Source organism: Haemaphysalis longicornis, unplaced genomic scaffold (genome assembly GCF_048455015.1).
Source record: "Haemaphysalis longicornis isolate Haplotype H1 unplaced genomic scaffold, Haemaphysalis longicornis Haplotype H1 scaffold_4, whole genome shotgun sequence".
NCBI classification, from domain to species: Eukaryota; Metazoa; Arthropoda; class Arachnida; order Ixodida; family Ixodidae; genus Haemaphysalis; species Haemaphysalis longicornis.
In genome coordinates, this window is record NW_027526361.1 from 116,223,199 (window position 1) to 116,249,709 (window position 26,511).

Below are 26,511 nucleotides of genomic sequence, written 5' to 3' on the forward strand. Positions count from 1 at the left end.
AGTTCTGAGTTTTGAGCTCAATGTGAGTTTGAGTTTGAGTGAGCGCAGATGTGCTGCTCAGCATTGAGTCTGAGTTTGAGTGAGTGGTGATTCGAAAAAAAATTGTGAGTGAGTTTGAGTGAGCCGCGCCAACTTTGCCGAGGTATGCCCGTGGCACTCGAACTGGGCCACAGGAACTGCACGTCTGCCCCCGGTCCTCGTCTGCTCGTCATCTCCGAGTCTCCGCCACCGCCTGAACCTTTTTCCACACCTCGAGCATTTTTTTCTGTTCCTCCACGTCTGCATGTGGCCGCGCGTGATCCACGTTTCCCACTTTTTTGTGACCAATCCTCACAATCACCCCCACTTGAAGAGGTTGTTGGGCTCAAACAACCTGCTCAGACGGTGCAGAGGTCGTCCGTGTGCCATGATGTGGAGCGTTCAGTGTCGTTTACAGCGCGCACACACATGCGCGAGTGGTGTGTTAAAAGTACCGGGTACAAAAAAAACACATACCCGTTGATAAAGAAAAGGCAAATATAAACTCCAAGCGACAATCCCACATTACTCTTTCCACAGCAAAAAAATTCACTGTGGTGGTGGCGAAAAACAAAGACAGGGCTAGTGCATGCCACTAAAATGTAGATAAACGTTGAGCAAACAGCCCCATGCGTTGACCGGCACCCACAGCATATGCAACGAGATGGGCAATTCTTTTCTGACATTGCAGAATTACACTGCCCATAGGAGCGGTAAAAGGTCCGGTTCGGAGGATAAAAGCTTCGCCCATTCAGGACATAAGTAAGGCGAAAACAAGGTTCGTAAGGCTGTTGCCTGTCCGCATCCTGTGATTGCAGTGCCGTAGAGGTTTGTCGACGTGTTTGTTCATCCGGGATTCTAGGTTCATACTTCTTTCGCTTGTAGATGTGGAACGAACAAGCTGCTTCACGTGCACAGGTCGCTGAGGTAATCCACATCATTTTTCCATTCCAGGACAGTGAAGGTCCCTTCCACGTCAGGATGAGCTTGTTTGCGTCGGACAGGAGTAGAAGCAATAGTAGATCTCCAGCGTTGATTTGGCGCATTTTCGCCCTTCTGTGGTAGTACCGTTTCTAAACTACCTTAGGCTTGCTAAGCTGTTCGTGTGCAATGCGGCAAGTGCCTTCCACGCGCCGTCTCAGGTCGACAACGTAACCCTACGAGGTCTTCTTGTCTTGAAACATTACTTCTCCGGTCCATAACTCTTTCAGGACGGCAATATTCTGACGTACCGGCCATAGATAAGGTCAAACGGGGAGAAGCGTAGGCTAGTTTGGGGAACTTCGCGGTAAGCGAATAATAGCGGCGCAAAAAAAAAGTTCCTGCGTTTTTGCAGCCGCCCCTTTCCATAGGGGCGATTTCGCGAGCAAGCCGGGTGAACTTCCCAAGAAAAGTTACGACCCCTTCCAACAGGGCATTTCCTGACAAAGTAGGGTAGCTTCCCAAGCACGAGATCCCATGTGCAGAGGGTGCCTGAGCCAATTTTTCAGTGGTTGGTGCCCAGCGGTACCGAAGTATCTCCCACATTCTCGTACCCCATGGTACAAACCGACGTGGTGGAACGATTTCCAGTACACTGGATCCCCCGTACGGGGGGCGCCTGTCCCCATTTTTATTCTGGTGGGTGACCAGCGGCTCCAGCGGAACCTACCACGTCTGCCGCAGTGGTAGTGCGTGTCCAAGCCCTTCATCCCCCGCCGAGACAGGGGGCGCTTGTACCCTTTGAACTGGTGGGTGCCCAGAGGTCCCAGACCCTGCCCGAAGGGGTTCGAGGGACCTACCACATGGCCTCCCATGGCTGCTTGTGGTCACGCTCCAAGCGTTTGTCCCACCGTCGAAACAAGCTACGGTACGGGGACGCTTGTACCCTTTAAAGAAACCGGTGGGTATCCGGCGACCCAGGATTCGAACCTGGTACCTCCCGCTTACGATACGAGTGTTTTACCGCTCGACCATCGCCGCCGTTTACCACTCGACCATCGCTGACCATCGCCGACGACTATCCCAGTTTTTATGGCTCTCTTGGCACATGCGGCGAACCATTTGCTTCAGCGTGCCGTTATACCACTCGACAAGACAGTTTTCCATGGGATGATATGGTGTCGTTGGCAACTGTGTAAACAAGAGAAGCCTGCTCAGCTCCTTCATCGGGACTTATGTAAATGACTTTCCACCGTTACTAAGGATTTCTTGTGGGAAACCAACGCGGGAAAACATTTCCATCATCCCTTCAGCCACCTTCTTCGTCTCAGTACTCGGTAGAGCAACTGCGTCCGGAAAATGTGCTGCAAAATCTACCGTTGTGACGACGTGCCCATTTCCCTTCTGGGAGGTTGGAAGGAGAGGACCGATAGTGTCGATCGCTACTCGCTGGAACGGGGTCTCGATGACTGGCATGCTTCCAAGAGGTACGCGCCCCACAGATGTTTCGGTACGGTTCTATAGCAGACATCACACGATCTTACAACGCGCGTGGTATCGGATCACACGCCCGGACAATAAAACTCCTCCAGCACCCTATCCGTTGTCCTTTTGGTGCGTTGGTGACGGGAGAGAATCTCTTCGTGGGCCATTGTGAGAACTAACTCCCGGAGACCGCTAGGAATGACTAGTTGTTCATTCTCCTTCTTTGGAAGCCGACACCGGCGGAAAAGAGTTTCGTGCACAAAGACGAAGATCGTTTCCGCTGTCTTCAGTGTAGTTTGTTTGCCAAGTGATTCCAAGCAGGTCTGAAGCGTGCGGTCTTCTTTCTGCATTGACGTGAGCTCCGTTGGCCTTATGTGGAGTGGGCTGAAGGCAGCTACAGGTAGCTCGTCCACGCGTTTTGCCGCACTTGCTTATTCTCCTTTCACATTCCTGACGAACAGTGGTGACGCAGATTGGGCCGTCTGCCGCCGTCTGTCGCCAGCTCTGCCTTAGCGGACAGCAGAAGAAGCACCGCGGTCTACGCGGCGGGTGCAGGGGTTGTTCCGCCCTGGGACTTGATCTCGTGCGTCAGCCAGCCGCAGGATCACGCCCCGGTCTCCTGCGGGCCCCGCAGGCGTTGTCGGGCGCCGATTCACATGCCTGGAACCCCTGTCACTCGAACTGGACCACACAAACTCCGAGTCCGCCCCCAGTCCTCGTCCGTCGTCAGCTCCCAGTCTCCGCCGAAGATAGAACCGCTGGTTGGTTGGGTGGTTGCCTGGTTGGTTGGTTGGTTCGTTGGTAGGACCCTTAAGACAAGGCGCATACCCGATCGCGGGACTGGCCAAGAAACTCCCTGTAGTGGTTAGGCTTTGACACGGTATATTTTAGAGAGGAAGAAATAGTAAAGAAAGAGAAAAGGATTGAGAGAAGAAAAAGAAATGTTCCACACCTCGAGCATTTTTAAAGCAAAGCTTTCTACCTCTACCCCCCAAGGGTTCTTTCGTGACCGTTGGTGTCACCAGAAAACTCCAGCGAACAAATAAAAAAATCGCGCCAATCCACCCCGTGAATGTGGTTGGAAAGCAAAGCTGTAAACGGCACCCATAACGATTACTCATGCGACGTCACTTAAAATCACTCACGTCGCTCTACAAATAGTAAAACCAGAAAGAAGTGCACTTAACCACACCATTTATTACCTCAAAGAGATATTCTCGGTAAGGTTAACTCAATGCATGATGCATGAACGGTGTTTGGTTGAGTTGTATTGGTGTAGCACAAGAGTGGAAACTTTTTTTTATAAAATCAAAGTAAGCTCCAACCCGGTGTTAGACGATCTGACTTCTCCGTCTCTGCGCCGCGGATGGAGGCATCGAGACTTGCGGCTGAGAAGGAGGAGGAAGAAATACTGCTGTTCAGATTTCTGAACGGCCCAGAGTACAGCCCTGGGGAGTGATTCCTTCTTCTTTGGGGCCCATATGCAGTCCGCGCGGCCTGTGTTCTGTCCACCCGCTGAAGCTGGGTAGATAGAGAGGACCTGGGGAGTAGCATCTCCCATTGCTCTTATGGGTAGTTGACGGAAAGAGAGGAGGGTGCTCAGGGCTAAAGTCGCACACCCCGATTACGGGGCGGGGTGTTCCTACTTCTGAGCAAAATTTACATTCAGCGTCGTAGCATTTCGGGTACATTAAGTGAATACGCGTAGGCTGTGGGAAGGAGCCCGGATTATATGAGCCGTAGGGTAGTTTGTTGTTCTCTGGAAAGGTCAGGATAAGGAGAAGGTACGGTCTGTCTCAGAAGGCGATAATGCTGGATTATCTCCCTGCACGTGACAAGCGGGTGACTGTCCTCGTGCAGCACCATAGCACGGGAGGTAAAAGCGCAGGCTTGTTGGGTGGGCGTATTTGTTGCCCTCCATTGAAGCGTGAGGGGGTGTCCAGATGAGCTGAATGGAACCGTTTGGGGAGTGGTTTTTTAGCACGCACAGTGCAGGTGAGGACACCCAACCCGACTGGTAATTCCAGTAGGATTGCTGGGAATCAGTGACTACCCTCCGAACCCCTGGTTGAGTGAGAGCCAAGGTGATGGCTGCCTCTTCTGCTGCCGTCATTTGTTGAGTCCTAAGCGAGGTACACGCAAGGAGGCTGGTTCTGGAGGTAGCCACGATGATGGCGTGTTGCTGCCCTCGATGTTTGGAGAAGTTTCTGTAGATACCTGCATGAGCCCCACCGAGGGTGGTGTTTTTCGGTGACCCTCGTCATGTGAGGGGTTCATATTTCTAAGCAAAGGGAGCATCTTTAGTTTTAGTCACCAAGAGTCTGGGAGTATGTCAAGCGGAGTGCAATTCTGGGCTGCCCAGCCAATCTGGTGAAGCATGCGGTTACCCACCGCAGTTCTGAGTCGGACCTTCTGGTTAGAAAGATGGCCTTATATCAACTCTTCCACCATGTTGTGGAGCCCGTGCTAAGCAGCCTCAGTGTGGACGTACTCATGAGAAGACCAATGGCCTGCTCAACCGCCTTTCTAATCATTATATAAAGCATCTCTATGTCTTCTTCGTCGAGAAGACAGGGGGTTGACGTAAGTGACTCTCGAGAGGACAAAAGCTTCAATTAATCGAAAGCTACCAGATTCCTTTAGGCCTCGTTTCTTGGTGGCAACTCGCCTGATCATGTGTATGATTTGATTAATGCTGTTTTTAGGCGCTACAAGGAGACGTCACTCTTGGTGTTATGCTCGAGATGTAGGTCCAGGATCTTGATGCTGGGGCTTGGAGTGATGGCCTGGTCATCAAGGAGCATTTGAATGTATTCCTTGATTTGGCGTGAGGGCGGACGACAAGAAGCTGGGATTTTTTACGTGAATACTGGAGTCCGCAGGCTTTAGCACATTGGCGTACTAAAAGTGAGATTCCATGGATTGGTGCGAGATTCCTTTAATTTTTGTAACTCTTAGCACATGAGCAAGGTGCGCACAGGGCCGCTAGACGGGCGTGAGGGGTCGTGTGACGCTTTCACGTGGCATTCAGCGAGAAGGCAGGGGGTAAACCCGTAGATGTGCTTGGTGAGTACACCATTTGTCTTCTCGTGTTCGCGTGGACTCGTAGCTAAATCGGTAAGACCACGGGCTCTCGCTTTGTTAGTCTGTTAGTTCCAGGTTCGATTCCCGGCGGTCCCAGTATATTTTTATTTGTTCGCTGGAGTTTTCTGGTGACACCAACGGTCACGAAAGAACCCTTGGGGGGTAGAGGTAGAATGCTTTGCTTTAAAAAGTAGCAGGGGACATCTACGTTTACGTCTTAAGGTCTAAGGCGATAGTGTTACCTCATCGTCAAAGGAGAGCTTAGAACGTAGCTGCGGCATTCGCCATTCATGCTGTCCGAGCGCTGAAAGTTAACCTAACGAAACTAGTAACAACGGTTTTATACGGGTGAAGGAGCTTCACTGCGCAGAAGTGGAAATTGACGAAACTTTGTGTCTTCCGCGCAGCAGTATTATTGTCGTCAAGCCTAGCGTTCTACCTTCTCCTTTCCACATTCGATTTTAAGCAGCCACGAACGATAACAGCTTCAGGGGCGAGCTTTCTTTTGTGCGCGAATACGCACTTCCGGGTTGACGGGCACATTGTCTTCAGTGGTCGCTTCATGAGCGCGGCTGACAGCAGACAGTTAGCCTTTACTGAATGTTGCCAAATGATCCCAGTAAAGGTTTCGCGTCAACCAAGAGTGGCTCATCGGCGCATGCACCAATGGTGGGAGAATGAACTCACTGCGCAGACGCGACGCTTTATGAACCACGCACTATTTCTGTCATAGCATCCGCCTTAGCATGGTTGGCCTCCTTCCCACCCTCCAGTTAACCTTTGCATCTGGCTGCCTCTGTCGTAGTTTGCGGTTGGGTTTGGTGACGTATTTCCGTGGACACTTGATGAGAACGGCTGATAGCGGACGGCCAGCGGGCACGGCAAAATCGAGAAATGAGCCCAATAACGCTATCGCGTTAAAAGTACAACGCGCAGTCTGCGGCGTTCACACCAACTAAAGTAGCTACGTCCATTCGAGTTGCTACGTGTCTGAACGATGTCAAAGATTATAATTCAGGCCTGTTTCGGCTTCGGTTCTGGGAAACAACATGCTTGGCATACGCCTTTATCGTTTGCTGGGCTTTCTCGATATCTCAGAAATCGGCATACCGCACCTCTGCCATGTTGTAGGCTGTACAATGCGCTAGATAATCCTACCAGTACCGCTGGGAATTGTAACAATCATCTGTTGAGGCGTAGGTAGTGGATCAACGCCCCCCACGTCACTAGAGATGCTCAAATGCGGATCGCTTTGCCCCATCTTTGGATCTTGCCTGGCTCGTGCCTGTATCATAAGAGGCGTGTTCGCAGCAGTAAAACAGTCGTCCGATTCGGGACTGTGCAGCAAGCACTCGGTGCTTAAGGCAACACCCCGCCAACGAGAACTCGCGAGGGCGTCCGTGTCAGTCTCCACGCACTCTGTTACTCGCGTAATGGAGACATGAACGTTAGATCGCAAAAACGGTGAACTCAGTACAAAAAACAGTGCCCAAAAACAAACAAATCAACTAAAAAACATGCGCTATTGGGTATGTAAACTTGCGAATTTTAAAACAATATACCCAGAAAACCAGACCACTCGGCCGTAAGACAGTGCTGGTAGGGGAGGAAATGTCGAGTATATAATGTATAGCCAGTTTACATAGTTTAGTTTTAGAATTTCAAGCAGCTTAAAGGACTATTCCTTGAATAGCACTCGTGCAAGAAGCGTCCCCCAAGATTCCACAAAGATCTCTTGTCTACCGACTGCATTCCTTAGGCGGAAAACCATTCGCAGATGTGTGGTCGCGCTGCTGACCGCTGTGCTAGTTCACTCAGCGCAAAACGTGCTTACGGCACCCTGGCATTATGCTGTACGATAAATGTTTCGACTTACTTTGATTCGTCAGTACCTCTATTAACTTCGCTGACTTTTCGCGCGCCTTCAATTGGCTTAGATGTATATACTAGCGTACCAGTCACTTGTCTCAAGCTACATCGACTTAACGCTTCATGCAGTGTACAAACTAACAAACTAAAGGCACATTCTTCCAGCACAAACGTGTCGGGGCTTAGTTTGGACTGAGCGAATGAACTGCGAAGACCCGCCGGTGGCAGGCCGACTAAACTGGCCGACTGGTTCTGGCGGAGGCTCGGCGAGCCGTGTAGTAGAGCAGTCGAGCCAAGCCACCTTGTTTTGACGTTATACGAAAAGTCATTAAAAATCGCCCAGGAGGATGCAGAGAGGAGGACCGCATTTTCGGAGTGATTTTCGCACTGTATAAAGTCGCGTAAACGCGGCGAGAGTTTTGCAAACATGGCCTAAGGATTCGAGACAACAATTTGCCATAGTAATCAATCGATGTTTACAAATTGCTTCAGTGTTCCTTTAAGGAGCAGAGGACCTGACCTTGGTAATTTAGAAAACATGCCATACTTGTAATTTTATTGAAAGTAATCCTGATGAAAACCTAAATATATCCACTTACTAATTTATTAGTGGGCAATTTCTGGACAAAAAAAAATCCCCGGCATTAGCTGCAGTAGCTCGTGTTTTATAGAGGCAAACGTTTCGAATCTCCAGCGATACGTCGCACGCGTGTGTGAGCCGAGCCGGCTTCGAGGTTCTTCTTTTAGGAAGGTAAACATTTTTTGCTGCCGATTAACTTGAGTTATTTTGTTGCCTGTGCGCAACGAGCAATATACAATATGTCCGTCCAAATTATTAAGCGTTGACCCGCCACACCTGTCTCATCGCTGTGAAAAACACCTCCGAATCCCTACGACGGCATAAGGGCTGAGGGTGCAAGTGGGTGGTGAATTGTCACTACTTCACCTGTCCGCATTAACATATGGCGCAATTATTAAAGGTTGTCTTCGAAATCGCTTTACGCTTACCAGTAGAAAAGCAGTATTTCAAATTTCCTTAGTGGTTGGTTTTTACGGTTGCCTTAAACTATTATACTTTTTTTTTTCACTTTGCTTGCAATTGAACTCCCCGAATGGTTCTATGCGTGATTTAGTCGAAGCAGAATTGAACCAGAGCGAATTTAAATCCCCCGAACCCGAACTGTAGCCGAACCCTCATTTATTTTTTTCCGTTTGACGACTGAAATCGACGGAACAAAAGTACCTTGGTTGGCAAACCTGGAAGCATTAGGCTTACACATACAACGCAAATAGGGCCGACAACAAACACGTGGCTCGGATAACTTTAGAGGTAAACCAAGCAATCGGCTTCCATGGTAGGATAACCGCTCGAAACGAAGGGAGGCGGGAAGAATCAGGTTGATACAAGCCTTCGCAACCATCCACCTCCCATATTCCCTACCTTACTTAATTACCTAGCAAATGGAACTATCCAAAATCAACTTCATAATACGCTAGATCTAAAAAAATGGCTCTACAAGTCCCCAGAGCCTTACCATTGCTAGACGACTGCAGCTAGTAGTTTATAATACAGCTAAGGCCACGAGCAGGCTAACGATACAGGTAACCACTCCACCCGAATGACGAATTCATTTGGTTTATAATGTTTATTCCTCTCTCTATCTCTACTCCCTCTCTCTCTCTCTCACACACAATCTCTTGTTTATTATTACATTGACGATGCAAGTGTTCGTGTGGTGTGTCTCAAAGTGCATATTCAATTAATAATAGCACAGCTTCTTGTCGTTGTGCTCATGCATTTGCCTGCGTCGTTAGCTAGCGCTTTCATGTAGAAGTATGCTCTACCAACTCGCTCAAGCGACGACCTTTGCATGCTTATCGCAATCTTTTCACGTGATCATACTTAGAATGTTTGGTTATTGCTGTTTTAGTCCCCGTAGTTTAACACCACCCGGTAGATTTCTTGGTGCTTGTCACTTCCCAAGGACAGCGGCCTGATATTGTTCCCCTTTTTAAAAAACATGGCTTTTTTCGAAGAAAAACGAAAACACAAAAAGGGGACACGGGCAGCTGCCTGTTTTGTATGTTCTGTTCACTCTGCTGGAGTGCCCGTGTGTTTTACACACGCGGAAACAAGTCGTTTCGCTTCGTGGGGTCTCTCTTGGCCATGGCAAAAGAGCCCTTCAACGAAAGACCCAAATGGTATCACAGTTCCCCCTTCGTCTCTTATTCCGCAGGAAAATACGGCGGACGCACCTCTGCTGCTTTGGCTTCAAGGAGGCCCCGGAATGTCTTCGCTAACCGGATTCTTCGCGGAGCATGGCCCTTACCTGGTAGACAAGGACCGCGGGCCCCAGCTGCGCGAAATCACTTGGACGCGGGGTTTTTCGGTCTTATACGTGGACAACCCAGTAGGCACGGGGTTCAGCTTCACGCAGAGCGACAAAGGGAACGCGAGAAACATGAGTGACGTGAGCAAGGACATGCTCGAGTTTCTGCAGCAGTTCTTCACCCTGTTCCAGGAGTACTCCAGCAATGAGTTCTATCTCACCGGGGAGTCATTCGCAGGTAACAATTCCCGCCATGCAGGTAGTGTTACAGGCGGGGCACATTTTAACGCTGGAGCATTTGTGGCGTAGTGGGAGTCGATACCCCCGTGCGCTTGACGCTTGTGGAACTTTGTTGCGATAGGAACCATACGGACCAGTCTACACACGTGAGCATGTAAATATGATGCCATATCCGCTCAGTGTAGGAGACGAATGCTCGTCATAAAAATGCAACTATATGATGCAAAGTCTGCGGCGAGCGTGGTGGGAAAAATATAATGCCAACCTTGTGATTGGGCGTACAGTAATGCTTTTGTATGCAGGGCTTTTGTATGTAGAGCCTTTTTGTTATCCTACTGTAGGTCCTGCGTCCCGCCGCGGTAGGAGCAGGCTTCCGGACTCACTCACCTACAGTGGGCGCCGTGGCCTCCCCGCAGGTGGCCTCGCAGACACCTCTTCTCATGCCCACCGGTAGAGGGTGCAGCGGTCTCGCAAAGCGGCCCTCTCTCCCTCCCGCCAGGGAGGGAGAGGGTACGAAGCCTCCCACGGCTGACACTTAGCTGCCGGTTCCTTTGCGCTAACCGTAGAACTTGCGCAGCGATGACACTGCCGTTTTCGAGGGAGGGCCCGTTGATTGTCGGGTCGACTCAAGGGAACCCAGCCCCGCTGTTTCGACAGAGTTCACACTGAGTGGCAGTGGGTTTATTTTTTTCTGCTTCGAGACGCGCACGAACCTTCCGAGTCCGCATTCTGCAGCGCAGGGCAGGCAGGTCAATGGGTACAACGCCTCGAAATGCAGATGTTTGAACGTGAGGAGAATTCGGTTTCGTGGTTTAAGCAAACATAACTGCTCCAGGAACAACTGTTCTGTTTTTCCTGGGGGTCACATTCGTTGCAGTAAAAATGGTCTCTCCGGATACCGACCCCGTCCCCTCAGGCTCAGAACACGCAACGCAATATACACACTGGGCGTCCACGATTTACCAGTCCTGGACAGTCTGCGGGCAGTCCGAAAACTGCTCTAGGACCGGAAGTCTAATGACAACGCCTTGAAAATAAAGCGCAGGATTGCGTCCTCAGGAGTCCGCGGACAGTCCAGGACTGATAATTGACGAAGCCCCGCTGTAAGTCTGCGCACTGCGGTCCCAACGTGAATCTCGTACAATTAATACCACTCAGCACATGTGGGCAATCTGATACATGTAACACCTGACTTACCAGATAAATGCCTAGACGGCGGAGGAAAGGTTTGCTCAATTAGAACGAAGAACTCTTTAGTATTATTTGAAATCAGTATGCCGGATACCTTAATGTAATGCCAGTGCAGTCATTAAAACAAGGTATCCGGAGACTCTGCAATTAGAGGAATAGGCGCTTGGTATATTACCTCTGTGTGAGCAACGTCCACGTCTTCAAATGCTTTTCGTACATGATGATGCCCAGGAACTCTAAAAATTCTTATTTCGACACAGTTCAAGAAAAACGGCTACTTGGCTAAATAGCTGAAGGGTGCTATTTAGCCCAAACAGTCGGCTTCAATTCGGGCAGCAGCGGCTGTTTTTCTAGTGGAGGGGATAGAAAAACAATATGTCGAGATTTCGGCGCATGTCAAACATCGTTAGGTGGTATATATTAGCACGCAGCCCTAAGCGAATGCGTAGCTTCACCCCGTTAAGCCTACAAAATTTCGATTTCAATTTGAAGCGATGTAGCACATGTGCCCACATTTATACAAGGTGCCATGGAGCGTTATTTTGCGTTGATACATTATACTTTTGGTGTATTCTGAGGACAGTCAAAAACTGATTGTGATAGTCGTTATTTTGTGCCGCATGATTGTTGTTTCTGAAACTTTGCTGACTTCCAAATGTTTCTCCACGAATGCATTCCGTAGGCAAGTACATTTTGGCCATCGGTACTGCACTGCACGAATCCAGAGGAAAGCTTCCGGTGAACATCAACCTCAGAGGCATCTCCCTGGGAAATGCAGTCATCGAAGTGGCCTCAATGCTCCGCTACGGCGAATACCTCTTCAACCTCGGGCTCATGGACAGGAGGCAAGCGACGCTCATGCAAGAAGGCTGCGACCGAGCGGCGGACATGATACTCAAGGGCGACTATGAGGAAGTTTCAGTGTTCCTCAACTCACTCGTTTATGGCTCCTCATTCCATACGTCGTCGTACTTTGGAAACGTAACGGGTTACAGCTACCTCTACAATTATCTCTACACCGAAGAACCCGATTCAATCCACCGCTACGAAACGTTCGTCCAGTCGCCTGCGGTGCGTCAGGCCATACATGTGGGGGACGTGGAGTTCAAGAAAGACAACAGCGCTGTATCCGCTGACCTTATAAATGACATATATACCTCGGCGAGGGAGCAGTTCGCCCTCCTGTTGGACAACTACAAGGTAGGTTTCTGTTTTAGATGTCGGCCTGTAGGATGTAAGCGTCATTCCCGACCAAGATGCAGAAATTAAGAGAGGCCGGCACGGGGGCGAACTTGAGTGGGTCATCCAAGAGTGACTTCAAGGAGGCGCCTTAGGAGGATGCAGGAAAAAAAGGGAAGATGTAAAACAGGGACGTAGAAAGACGTAAGGAAGAAACAAGGATGCGCGTTGTTTATGTATGATGGTCCTTAACCTGGAAGTGCTAATTATGTGTAACGTTTATTTTCCATAGTTTCCTAGTCAATAAAACTTGTGCCTTGTATGTGCAAAAAATGCGCGATTGGTGAAGATCAAGCGCTAATTTGTTGTACTTGTTTAAACGTACATTACTTGAGCAAAGCATGAAAACTAAAATTACAGAAGAAATAACGGACTACCAAAGCGCTTAGTTAACCGCCTCTCCGATGCGAAAAGCACGAAAATAAAAAAAGAAAAACGGAAAGGCAAATACAAACGTAAGAACATCATCCAAAGCATCAATCCTGTAGTGGCTCATGAGATTAAGACAATACATTGTTATACTAGTCTTTTTGACGACTATGTGGGGGAAAAATACATAAAAATTAGGAAAATCAAAATCAAACCAAGAAATTTAAAAGGTCTACCTAAACTACATGCATTATTAATGTGATTACAACGAAAATATATCACCGGCAAAATAAACCAGAAGAAATCTTGAAACTCACAAATTCGGGCAACGCAATCTATCGGCAAAAAGTGCAGAACTTGCGAAATTTATATTTCTATCGTAACGGTAGTGGGGTTGTAAATGAGTGTATCAGAAAGCGAAGAAAATCACAAAGCAAAAAAATATCTATGCTGTAATGAGGTAAAGCGGGATGCATTAATTAGGAACCGCGGACAATCCCTCATAATGGCTATCTGCCATCAGACATCGCCATGTTGGTGGCAGACAACCAGCCGCACGTGTGGAAGAACCATCTCGTTCTGCGCCGCTTTGAACGTGATCGTTTGTCGGCTCCCTCTGCGGTTTTGGACCTGTGTGACATCTGTGTCTACCAGCAAATAAACTCCCTTCCAATACATGTAGCCAAATGAAATCAATGTCGTTCAACATCCTTAAATACTGCCTTAGATAAAGATTTGATAAAGCAAATACGTGTTCTTTTGTATTCTGTAGCCCCTGGTTACGGAGACATGTTTTTTTATGGCTTGCCTGATGCAAGGCACGTTGCGCCGTCACTGGGCTTTTGAAAAACAAAAGCTACTCGCCTTCGCATAGCAGAAGTCCTCATAAAAGCCCTCGCCTTCGCACTGTTAGAAGCCCTCATAACGACATTTTAGCGAGCACAACACCTTGTTCCTAACTTTGCCCAGGGTCTGCCACCACCCGCATTTTCAACAGCCAACTATTAAGGCGAAGCTTTGTCTGATGGCGATGCAGTTACGCTTAAACACACTGCAGCAAAGCCAACTTTACTTAATGGGTTTTCCCAAAAAGCGTATTATGGTACGAACGAACGAGGCACTGCACCAAAGGCAACAAGAAAAAATCATGCACCCCTCCGTCCCACGACGTCGATGGTTGAACGCGAAGCTTTCTCGTAATAGATTCTTCGGTTGGACAATCCCACACTCCGAGTATGTGGTACCCGGGAGCGCCACTTTTCTAGAATACCCGCAGCAACTCTAGGGTGTGCGCATGGCGCGATTCGGTACCTACTGCTTGGCCTGCGCTTCGACCATGTCGAAATGTAGCAGTCGGATAGACGATAGCTGCATAACTATAGGGTCCCAGCTTCGATTCTGGCCCCGGGAAGCGTTTTTTTTCTTTCACTTGGCCCACGCTCATTCATTATAATCATCAGAAAAAGTTGGCTTTCCAGCAGGGCGTATTGGCGTATAGCAGCATATCTGAGGACACTGAAGCTTCGATTTAAAAGTGCTTCCAGGGGTAGTAATCGAACATGGGTCTTTCGCGATATCAAGCCGACGTCTGTCCCATTGCAACGCCATTTTTCTGTCTCTATTCTGTGGAATTCAAACATATCCTTTCAAAATGGTATTTACACATCTAAAGATAAAACCATCGATAAAAATTGGATAAGGTACATACACCCTGTGTACTATAAAAATGTAACACGTTCTTTCTACATACAAAATTATATGTACTTACAATGCGGAAACATATGCACAATGTTTCTAGAAAACTCGCATGAGGCGAAGAGTTAATGTGACATTTTCTTGCACTCTGCGTGCCCCACTTTATACGCGCTTGTAATACACATGCATTCAAGGTCTATTAACACATGTTTGCAATGCACACTCTAAATCCCGTATTGTGAGGAGTTTTTCCAATATCGCAACCCACTCGGGTAGCTGGCTCACTCATCGCTGAAAATGCACTCCACGTTGCGGCCATTATCTCAAGGAAGTACTCCACTGTGAAGGTCAGCATTTTGATTGCCTAACCGAGATCTCCACAGGCTGCACATGCCAAGAAAACAAAAAAAAATGGGCCGTAGGGCCCTTCGGCTGAGTTGAAGTGTACTTTGGTTTGGGCTTTCGGAGCCGGGAGTTTGAACATTGACATAACCAAATTTGCATTTGAGGACGCTTTGCGTTTGAACCGTGTCTATCTTAAGAAAAAGGTTGTGATTTTCTCAGACGACGAAAGAATTTCTCTGAACCCGTCATAAGGAAATAACCTCATGTATGTTTCCTTACCAGTCCCTCATGCATGCTTCCAATGCCTCTGAAGTGGTGCAGAATAAACATGTTTAACAGCAATGACCAACACTCCTGCATTAAAGACTTTGTCCAGCAATGTCTGGCTTTCGTTAATACAATATTACTGTCGTCTTTAGAGATGCGGGCACCACCAGATTCCTGATGTAATTCTTTTTTTCTTCTTTTTGCCCTATACAAGGTCATGTACTACTCTGGTCAGCTGGACATCGCCGTCGCCTATCCCTTCATCGAGGCGTTAATGCGTAGTCTACAATGGTCAGGCGCCCAAGAATTTCTCACTGCCACGCAGCAGGTGTGGCGTTCACTGGACGGTAAGCACGTCCGGGGCTACGCCACACGCGCTGGAAATTTCACCTTGCTCCTCGTGAGGAACGCCGGCCACATGGCGCCCCACGACCAGCCAGAGGCGGTATACGACGCAATTGCGCGGTTTGTGGACGACGTCCCATTTGTGGGGTGAATGACAAGATTTCTGTGAACTTGGGACTGAGGGTAAGATTATTGAAAAAATAAAAATGTTAAAAACAAGCCGTTACAGCCCCCAACAAAAGAATAAAAATGAGACTCCTGTGTCGGGCTTGTGTCTGGCGGCGTTTGTGTTTTTTTTTTCGTCTTACTCTTGCTTTATTATATTCATGATCCAGGAGTAAAACTCCTTTTGCTGCTATCAGAAGCTTCCAATGTCACTGTCACCCGTTTCCTTAAATTAGGATGCACTGTCAGAAGATATGGGGAGTCGACTCAAGAGAGCCAACAAACCCCACCGAATCTACAGGGCACAGGTGACAAAGGGGGTGGCCGTCTGATGTGCGGCTTTCGCCGACTAGAGCGGCAAGAATGAGCAAGAGCCTTGAACGAAAAACAACACAAAGACTTATATTTAGACAGGCAAGTTACAAACACAAGCACGAGATAGCGGATCGATAATGACAGACAACTTAGATGGAATTCAAATACAAGAAACAGTCCAATTCGACAAAATGATACAAACAGGAGCGTTAACAAATGAAGATTACGAATCGGAGCAGTTAACTAGAAGAAAATGAACAGTTCGATGCATATGAGAGACAGAGTCCCAGCATATTCACCGACCGGGCCGGACGATGCACCGCTGTCGGAGGCGATTCGGCTACCTGGGAAGCGTGGCTTCGCTGTAGGCCAGGCCGTCCGAGACGATCACGGTCATTCGAGGCCCGGGAGCACGTTGGAGTCCTCCAGGGCGCGGGTCGCCGATGGTGTGATGTACAAACTGGCAGGTGCCGTTGTCAATCACGACGTCCAAACGTAGCTGGTTTGCTTGGGCGCGGCTTCTCTTTTTTATAACCGTGCCGGCGCGGAGAGGGAGAGCACAACACACAACGCGCCCGCCGCCGTCAGCGAATAACTTCCCTCTTCTCCATTCTAGAATGATCGACGCTCTTAAGCACTGGCAAGGCCACGCGCACCTCGTCGAAAGTACTGGAAGCTTCGACGAAACCGGAGCGGCGGAGGTTTTATTTTTGTTGTTTTCTTGCCGGCGAGCCGGCGGGCGATCACGTTACTGCCTCTTCGTTCGCGAAAGTTCCAGCCTTGTCTCAGGGCGAATAGAACCGAGTGTAAGAAGAATTAGGCGCTGTACAATAAAATGAAATATTTATACGGTACTTTTAGACGTCGTACGCTCGAGTTTGTGACAGTCACTCAAGCCAAAGTAAAAAAAACTCCGAGATGATATAAGCACTTCTTAGTCATTGTGCAAGAGATCATAGCGCTTACACAAATGTTTTCATGATTCTCTTTGAGGTATCTGGTGGGGGCGGCCACCGTTCTCTGGAGCCGAAGTTCCGGCTACCGACTACATAGATATTTCAGACGCCACAGCGGTACCTGCTCGCTAGGGACTGTTGCTAGGTCGGGCGAGGCTAACGTGGCACGAGCTTGCTGACGCCTTGGTGTCGACGGCCACCAAACGGAGACCCCAGCCACCGCCGTACTCACGGATTTTCAGATGGCGGTACGCTCTTACAGGCTTTCTCTCCCAGCGTGCTCCTTTGCGTTTTAGAAATGCAAAGCCGACATTGGGTAACGCGTCGTGGCCAATGCACATGTCGGAGCACTGCCTAGCAGCGTGTACTCATTTACCTTTGATATTTGAGAAACTCGCTTTAGAACTTGTTGAAGCCAATGCCACTGAAGGGCATTTCTCAGAAGCCTGGTTTTTTGTGGTGTTTTAATGCAAAGAATAGAGAGTTTTAGTATAAGGTTTTAGCTGTGGCGTTAACGTTTTCGGCCCGCAATCGCGAACAGATAGCGCCTCGTTACGCGACGGTTAGAGCGCCCGCTAACACTATGGGTGCGCTAAAGTGGAGCTTTCAGCTATACTAACACTCTCTGATGTCCCGTGTAGCGCTATGCACTCAAGTGGGCTTGGGAGTCATTTCACTGAAACAGCCCTTGACCCCGGTTTTTAACAGCGGAGATGTTTAAGCTGGAGCTTGGTCTGGTGGCGTTAGCAAAAAACAATACAAATATATCCTTACTGATATTCTGTGACACTGTGTGCTGTGACTGACAGACTAGAATTGTGAAATTTCAAGAGCGTGACGCATATTTTTTTCCTTTTTCTTCGCCCCCCTCCGTGTGGGAAAGAATGTATATTGAAAAGGCTTCTCGGCCTATGGAAAATTTCCTTTGGATCTCAATGTAACTCGTTGATGTATTTTTTTTGTTATTCCCCCACGCTCCCCCCTTTAATGCCGAAGGGTACTATGGGTACCAAACAAAAAAAGAAGAAAGCAAGAAGAGCAGATCTATTTCTAGTATGTACGTACTCGCTCTCCCCATGCATCCCTTTGCTTTTCTTGGGCAATTCATTTGTGATCCAAGTGTGACTTGTGCGTGTTCAATTTGTCTGCATGTCATGCTGCGCGCTCGGTCGATCCACATTGTCACGCGCAGCGGCGCTGCCCACACCTTTTTTCCAGGTGTTAAGCGACCTTACTCCCTTTTAGGGTGTTCACAAGAACACCCCTTGTTTTCAACCTTAAACCTTTTTTTAGCCAAAACACAGTGTGAAGGTGCGCGGCATGGGACAAGATTTTTACACCATTTTTGGTCAAACAGTGTACACATAAGTTTAGTGTGCAAGAGCACGAAAGAAAGAAAAAATTCGGGCCATCTCCGCTAACTTGAAACCTGCGGAGGGGGGCGAAGCATGCTGTGTATAAGTGTATTCAAAGATTGGTAGTCTGTCTCTTGCCACACGGCGCACGCTGATTGGGCGCCGGAGAAGCGCCTGTGGGAGGAGCAATCGCGCGCTTGCAGAGGCAGTGGCGCCTTCTCTTGCGTCGAACCGGATTTAAGAAATTAAATGACTCACAGACTGGCCGTAAGTTGTCTTCGTGTGAGACGCTGCCGCGTGCTAAGAAGTAGGCTTTACATATGACCTGGCGTTTGGAACCAATTTTGAGACGGAATTTAACAAGTTTCTACTAATATTACAATAAATCCTGCATATCAAACTTTTCAACTAAATATAAATAATGTTACTTTATGTTTAACTGGTTTTATTCATTATAAACTTGATTTATGACCCTTGTTTGACAACTTGATTTCCGGCGACAACATGAGACGGCGATGACAGGAGACACGGACAGCCCGAGCCCCTAAGGTGCTTGGCCCCTAATACTGCGTCGCATGTCAAGGGTGCACCGCCGCAGATAGGGTATTATAAATGTCAAGCCGGATATCGTGCCTTCTCCAATGTGAGCACAACGGGTATGTGCGTTTGCGCGCCCCCTTACTAGACCATTTTAAAGCTGATAGCCTTTCTTGGCCCATTAAAACGCAAGAAATAGTGACGCAGCTTGCACTTCTGGTGCAAGGCTGGAACAACAGCGAAGCTAACGGTCCACGGAGCTTCTTCTTCCCCCCTGGAATGCGCTGTCAATGCGTGTGACCGACTAGAAAGGCCTTGCAAAATACGGCTAAACTCGGCCTCCTCACCGAACACTTATCCTTGCCTATCAAGAATATTGCAAGGACTAACAAAACCTAGCAAAGCCCAGCAAAACCTAGCAAAACTTAGAAAAACTGAAAGAAGCCAGGTAGACCCCCACATACGCTGCTTTTCCAGCCTTGGAGCAACAGTGCAAGCTGCGCCAATGTTTTCGTTCGGAGGGCCATTGATTGCATTCGAGTTTAAAGAAAACCAAACCATGCGAAATTAACTGTTGTCTTTTATTGCATCGTCATAGCAATGACTCCGACAGTGTTTGAAGTCAGCGCTAATATGCCGTCCTAGTTTCGATTCTGCTCTTTAGGGCCCAGGTATCTGTTTTCGAAGTGTCGGAATTCAACCATTGGCTTTCCTGCTGCGTTCGAGTCACAATTGCTTCGCCTGAAGTCAACTAACAACAAAAATAATTTTCCAGACACCAACTAGGGTAGCTAAGTTTTCAGCTATGCTAACAAAAATTCCTCAGAAGTCGGAAAGGCAGCCGTCTTATTTTCGTGGTTTATTCTCTGTAATTTATTGAGACTTGCAATGTAATGGCTGTTAGTTACAAAAACGTTTACAGCGCCAGTCCCGAGTTCCTGTTTCTGCTCTCTGGACTCCTGAGGGAAATCACGCACACTTCACTTTGCAACTAAAATGACTGAAACGAAAAAAAGCCCAGTTTGTATTTCGCGCGTTCGGTTTTCTGACTGCCTTGATGGTAGTTCGCGTCGCAGCTGACAGATGGCGCCACCAGTCCACGGCGCGCGCGCCGCTCGTGGGGCCTTGTTCTCGGCGGTTGCACTCGGTCTTGCAAGAGGTAGCGTCAAACATCCCCCTCGCGAGGGGCACGATCAAATGCAGAGCATTTCCGGGGGCGCACGACGTTAAGTAGTTTGCGTTACGTTAATGTTGTTGCACTTGTGGCAACTGCTGACGAGAGAGCGCTCGTCAGCAGTAATTTGAATGAGTCAAGGATATAAGGCGCGTTCGTAGCCTCCTATTCTGTGTCGGCTTTGTGGCGCAGTGGGTAGAGCACCATGTACATTGCGTTCCGCCCACAGGGTCGAGGGATCCAAACCAGGCGCCGGATAGTATTTTTTTTATATAGTGTAGGGGGAAGGGTGCGGACTACGACTACGGACGTCAACGCGGGTGACATCGTGAGTTACTGAAATGCTCTGCATTTAAAACGAAAAGAAAGTACACCGCCTAAAATGACTCGTCCTACGGTACTCACAAGATGTTTTTCCCGATAAAAATGTGTCTGACCATGGCAACGATTCCGTAAAACAAACAAAGACAGAGAAGAAACGACAAGGACGAGCGCACGGAAGCTCGCCGCCCATGCTCTAGGCGGCAGGGTGCGCCATGGCTGTGAACTTCGCGCCTTCTTTCTTGGCGCGCAACGGGAGATCACGGAATGCTCCATGCTTGCGTTAGAAAAACTCTAAATGGCCGGCTTTATTTTAGCTATTTCCGGTTGATAATCAATACCTTCCTTGATTTCTGAGAGACCGGCGTTAATCCATCGTTCACTGTTTTAGTTAGGTCATCTGCTGTTGGTGCCGGCTTAAGCCCAGGTGGAAAACACAGCGCGGTGGCTCAGTGGGTAGGGCGTTGCGTTGCTGAGCCGAAGGCAGCTGGTTCCATTCCCGGCCGCAGCGGTAGTTTTTATTATGGAAGCAGAAAACAAAAACACCTGTGTGTCGAGATTTTAAAGTGGTCGGGGTCAAAATTCTCCCAGTGGCTTACACAACCACATGCTTCGTAGCCCACAAGTAGCCTCGGGGCATGAATTACCGGAAATTCATAATTTGGATCTTTTGGTGGAAACTCGCTTTGGTGTGGTGGCGTAAGTTGCGGGCACGGCTGGAGACCGTGTCTTGCGTGCATGCCACTACCGACTGGGAATAGAACACACTTCACCGCGCAGGTGCGGCACTGGGTGAAAACGCGTGTCCTTTCTTTCGTATCCGGCGTTGTATCATTGCCCTCCTTTCCAAATTTCTGTTGCCGTAGCGCCACACTAGAGGTTCAGCGGAGCCCTCGAATCTCGCTGCCTCGGTAATAGCTTCCGGGTGGCAGCGGTGACGTATTTCCGTGGACGCCTGATGAGCGAGGCCGGTAGCGGACGGCTAAGAGGCGCGGGAGAATAACAAAATGAGCCTAATAACGCTATCGCGTTGAAAATCCCCCCAAAAACATCCAACGCATTTTGTCGCATAGCCGAGAACAGAAAAAAAAGACTTGAAACATCGCTGGCGCTGAGCGGGACAAGGACGAAGGATTACACAAACGAGTGAAGCACAAAGGATGAATTGGCACGAAGATTGGAAAAGGATAGAAGAATAACATTGATTGATTGATTGATTGTGGGGTTTAACGCGCCGACGCAACGCAGGCGATGAGGCGCGCCGTAGTGGAGGGCTCCGGATTAATTTTGACCACCTGGGGATCTTTATCGTGCGCCGAAATCTCGTACACACGGGCGTTTTTGCTTTTCGCCTCCATCAGAAAAGCGTCCGCCGCGGCCGGGAATCGAACCCGCGACCTCGTGCTCAGCAGCGCAACGCCTTAGCCACTGAGCCACCGCGGCGGGTAGAAGAATGACATTAAAGAGTTTGAACACGTAAAGCACTTCAGCCGCAGCGTTGTTTAGTGCATCAAGAAGGAAGAAAAAAACGGGAAGAAACACTCGGCGCGTGGTCAGTTCCTATTGGCTTACGACGCATAGCACGAGCATAACAAAAAAAAAAATTACGCCCACCCCCCCTCTCGGGATGCGACGCTGAGGGTGGTTCAAGCGCACACTGAGAGCAACCGTCGACCGAAAGGCCGCCGGAGAGCGGCACACCGGTTATATGCGCAGCGCGCCCGAAGGAGAGGAGACCGCGGAGAGAGAGAGTACTGAACATGCGCAGCATAGGGTGCGCAGCACCGCGCGCAGCGCCGCCCACCGGCGGAGTGAGAGCACGCTGGGCCGCACATGCTCTCACCTTGGCACGCGCCGGCGCCAATGCGTCTGCCGCGGCTATGACGCAACACAATCGAACTCAATCCACTTTAATTCAATCCAATCTAAATCCAATCCAATCCATGTCAAGTCAAGTCAAGTCAAGTCAAGTCAAGCCAAGCCAAGCCAAGCCAAGCCAAGCCAAGCCAATGGAATCCAATCCAATGCCCCTCGCGAGAGAGTGTTCGCTATCGGAGAGGAGAGCGGGAGAGTGGCTGCGGACAACAACGGACGCACGCGGACAACGGACGCACGCAGGAAGGACAGGGCCGCCGACCAGAGATGCTCTGAGCGTCGCATCTAAAACGAGCATGCGTCAGGAATAGACCTTATGCGAAATTGCTTGGTGATCTAGCAACACTGATGCAAACAAGACCGTCCGCCATATTGGTACGGGCGCCGATTGGGAAGTCTCGTATTGTTTACTGTGGAAGAGTACGTGACGGTAACGAGTTTATGACTCAAACTGGATGGCGTTTTCCGGATCCCGACCGCGGATTGTGGACGAATGACTTGTCTGCGCTGCCGACTGTGTGTGAGGACTCATAGCACTCGGGGTTCCGCGCCAAAGACCCATCCGAGCGGCAGCGAAGCAGGGCATGCCTCCTAGCCACCGAGGCGCATTGCTCGCCTTCATCGGTGCAGACAAACACGTGCGACTCGCAGTAAGTAAATCCTTCTTTGTTTTTTCCTTGACGCGAGTCAACCGGTATGAGCATTTGTATAGCACTTTGTTCACCGTTGTTTACCATGCAAATGCGTAGCGGGGACCCCGTTGCAGTAACCCTGAAAGAGGAAAGCGACAATCGCCAGACCGTGCCGCTAGTGGGTGTATTAGTTATTTTCAAATGCTGTACATCGAATTTACGGGATGATTTTTGGCGAAGAAGTTTACGGAAAGGTTGCGGCCGTTTTCCGTGACCGTTGTCCGCCCGCGCGTTTGCGCAAAGCAATCGCGCTTTGCGGCGAAGTCAACTACAAAAGTGCACGTACGCCTTGAATTTTCTTTTTTGTGTGTTTTCGTTATTTATTTCACATGTTCTGCCGCAAAAATCTGTTTGTGTGTCTTTCTTCTTTTTTGGCGGTGGGGTGGTTGTGTTTGTTTCTAAAGCGCATGTTTTAAATGCAGAGCATTTCAGTAACTAACGATGTCACCCGCGTTGACGTCCGTAGTCGTAGTCCGCACGCTCACTGCGCATGCGCGTCGAGTCGAGGCTATAGCGAACACTCTCTCGCGAGGGGCATTCGATTGGATTCGAACACTCTCTCGCGAGGGGCATTGGATTGGATTGGATTGGCTTGGCTTGGATTTAGATTGGATTGGATTGGATTAAAGTGGATTGTGTTGGATTGTGTTGCGTCATAGCCGCGGCACGTTGCGTCATAGCCGCGGCAGACGCGCTGGTTTTTCCTCTCCTTCGGGTTTCCTCTCCTTCGGTTTCCTCTCCTTCGGTTTCCTCTCCTTCGGGCGCGCTGCGCATATAACCGGTGTGCCGTTCTCCCGCGAAGCAACATCCACGCTTGGCTCAAACACCTAGAGTCCACGCCGCTTTACAAGTACGCCAACGTCGTCGACTGGGCCCGGCTTACGCAGTCCCCTCAACGTATATAAGCGGCGGAGCGCGCGTTCGGAATTCAGTCAAGGGCGTCTTTGCTTGGCTTTCGCTTGACGTGACGCTTTGCTTGACTCGAGTAGATGCGACGCATTTACTCGAGTTCCCCCCGTGGGAAGATGCGGGCGGCTTTCTTTTGTCGTCATCATCATCATCGTCATCCTGTGGCTTCTCTTTGTGAAAAGTTGGCTTTCCTGCAGGGCGATCTGGGTAACACTGCCATCAGTGAAACCAAGAAAGTCTCTGTTTAGCAGCGGTTTTCGTAGTGACTCGATTGCTCCAACAGCAGCTTGGCGTCCCAATTCGCACATAAAAGCTGCCCACATACATTACAGCAGCCAAAAAATACATTACATGTACAGCAGCTAAAACTAACATGGAAACTTGCGCAGCTGTCGCAAAACCCGGTGTAGTGCATGTGTTTTCTGCTACCAGCGCACCGGCAGGTGTTGTTATGCGCAACTGAAAGCGAAGCATAGGGCGGCGAAGCATACCGAAAAACAGCGAACGGGGAAACGGTTGTAGCTCCGGGCAGAAAAAAAAGGAGAAAGGAATGCGACACAGCCATAAGCACGTGCCGCCCAATGTCAGAAGAGAGGTCGTATCGCAGAAACAAATCTCTTCGAAAAAATTAGCAGTGGCTTAGCTTGGCTATGCTAGGATATACGTAGCGTGAGTTAAGGTTCAGCTGTTTATTTGGTGTGCCCGAATAGATAATACAGTAAAACCTCGTAAGCTCCAACTCACTGAACAAAAGATTTTTTTTTAGTTCGATGGGTCATCGGTATAGCCCGAATGTTTACCTGTTTATCGCGAAAGGTTTTGGAAGTGAGTTCCAGATAATCATAATATTGCTTGCTTAAGTTGTGAGGAACACGATTATGCTGGTACTGGTATCATTACCCACGGCGAAGTTTATAAATGTTAAACTTCCTTCTCTTGAAAATACATTAACAAAGCATGCAGCGATACTTGCACGCTCAAACTTGACAAACAATTTTGACATCATTGCTGTTTGAGGTGTAGATTATTGCCCTTGCAACAGTGTTAAGTAAGACACAAAATCTGGTCATTTTGAGTCTGTTCCTTGCGGCCACTGCTTTCTGCTCTGTCCCTTTACCATAAACTGTAGCGGACTGGTCCGGTTCTTCCCTGAGTGCTATTTACTGATATTCTCTCTGTTCTTGCAGGTTGGGCCTCATCCGTGTGCTCAGCAGCTGCTTTCACTCCCAGAAGAAAAGTGGCCGTCCCTATGTTGTGTGCCTCACCTTTGAGACGGACAGTGGGGTGATTGTGGAGGCAGCGTGCGAGTGCCTGGCGGGTTGCAGTGGAGCATGGAGTCACATCCTGGCTGCTGTGTGCCTACTCGCCCTCTTGCAAGCCGAAAGTTTTAAGAGGCGCCACCGGAGCTTGCGTGCACTAAGCTGCCACAACAGTGGGGACGTCCGAGACAGCAGGGTATCAAGCCAGCGAGTGTCCAAGACATTTACTGGAGACGCCCGCGAGAAAATTGGGCCTGCATTCCCTTGCCAATGCGTCTGTTCGATGCACGTCGAGTACACGAGCAATGCGAGCAGCAACAAAGTGCCGTGCAGATGCTTGGGAGAAAACTTGGTAGACTTGGGAATGGGCTTTTTGCCCCCTTTTGCTGCCCCCCCACCAGTGACAGAAACAAGGACTGGCATGGCACCTGAAGGGTCACCTATGAGCTACCAGCAAGCATCCATGCCACATTACGCCTTGGTCATCTCGCGAGCACGCAGAGGCTGGGCAACGTCGTGTTTATTAGACCGCGGCATGCAGGGGTGCGCGAATGCTTCCCTTTGTTCCATTTATATCCACAGTTTGCTATACTGCACGCGCTATAAATCAGCGAAGTAGTTTAATTTACTTGAATTTTCACTGTGGATACAAAAAAAGCAAAAGCACTCAAGCTGATGCGCGGCGGCCTGATGCAACTCTGGCCGTTTTCTTTTTTTCTTTTTTGAATAAACCTTCATTACGTCGGAGGCATGCATGCAGCATGTGACAAACTAGAGGAGTGAGTGTGTATTTTAGTCGCAAAATATTCGACAGTAAATACATCGTGGCTGAAATGACAATGGGCAACAAGTTAACTTGACATAACAAACCTTTCAGCCCGGCAAATCGGGAACCAAGTGCAAAAGCTCGAATTTTCCACCGTTAAATCATCATAAAACAGTGTACGCCACTTCTGCAACGACACACAGCTAAATGCAACGTACCGTAAACACCCGCCACAGAGGAAATTTTCAACCGCGCCGTGACGGTGTAGTGCGGCAAGAAAAGTTTGTTTACAGCCCTAGGTAAGATAAAGGCTCGTGTAGGGGCTAAGCGGTACCATTTAACAATAAAATGAAGCGGGCGCAGAGCCACAGGGACGAGTGAAGAAACAGCCTAATTTTGGCAACGTGTGGTGCTGTTTTCCTGGTCGAGCGCCGCTGTCAGTCGCATGAATAGTTGGCGCACGCTCAGGCTTCATTTAGAATACAAAGGCTGCACCACAGAACTCCAACGCAGCTGTATTTTTCATCCAGACAGCGACTACGGAATCCCACGCTTAGCGAACCAACGACAAATATTCGCTCCCAGCGCACCGCGCCCAGCGTGTCACAAAGGTTGCTCGCGATGGCATAGTTCGCGTCAGAAAGTTCGTTCAAAAGCGTGAAACTTCACGTACCTTTTCTCCATTTGGACCGGTATTTCCGCATTGCGTGCACTGCGATACGAAGCAATGCTCCGGCATTGTAGTCCATCACCAAGAGCGGTCAGTGCCCGCTTTCCATGTTTTGCTAA

At 49.1% G+C, this 26,511-nt stretch overlaps 1 protein-coding gene across 1 annotated transcript in view; it reads left to right on the forward strand.

The window, feature by feature from the left end:
* The window catches only part of LOC144180511 (putative serine carboxypeptidase CPVL), a 29,566-nt gene extending 13,944 nt beyond the window's left edge, over positions 1 to 15,622 (forward strand). Inside the window, exons 4-6 of the mRNA XM_077708842.1 lie at positions 9,615 to 9,945; positions 11,821 to 12,338; positions 15,268 to 15,622. Of these exons, the coding sequence (XP_077564968.1) occupies positions 9,615 to 9,945; positions 11,821 to 12,338; positions 15,268 to 15,549 (1,131 nt within the window). The 3' untranslated portion in view covers positions 15,550 to 15,622. The remainder of the gene's footprint in view (positions 1 to 9,614; positions 9,946 to 11,820; positions 12,339 to 15,267) is intronic.
* The last annotated feature ends 10,889 nt before the right edge of the window (positions 15,623 to 26,511 follow it).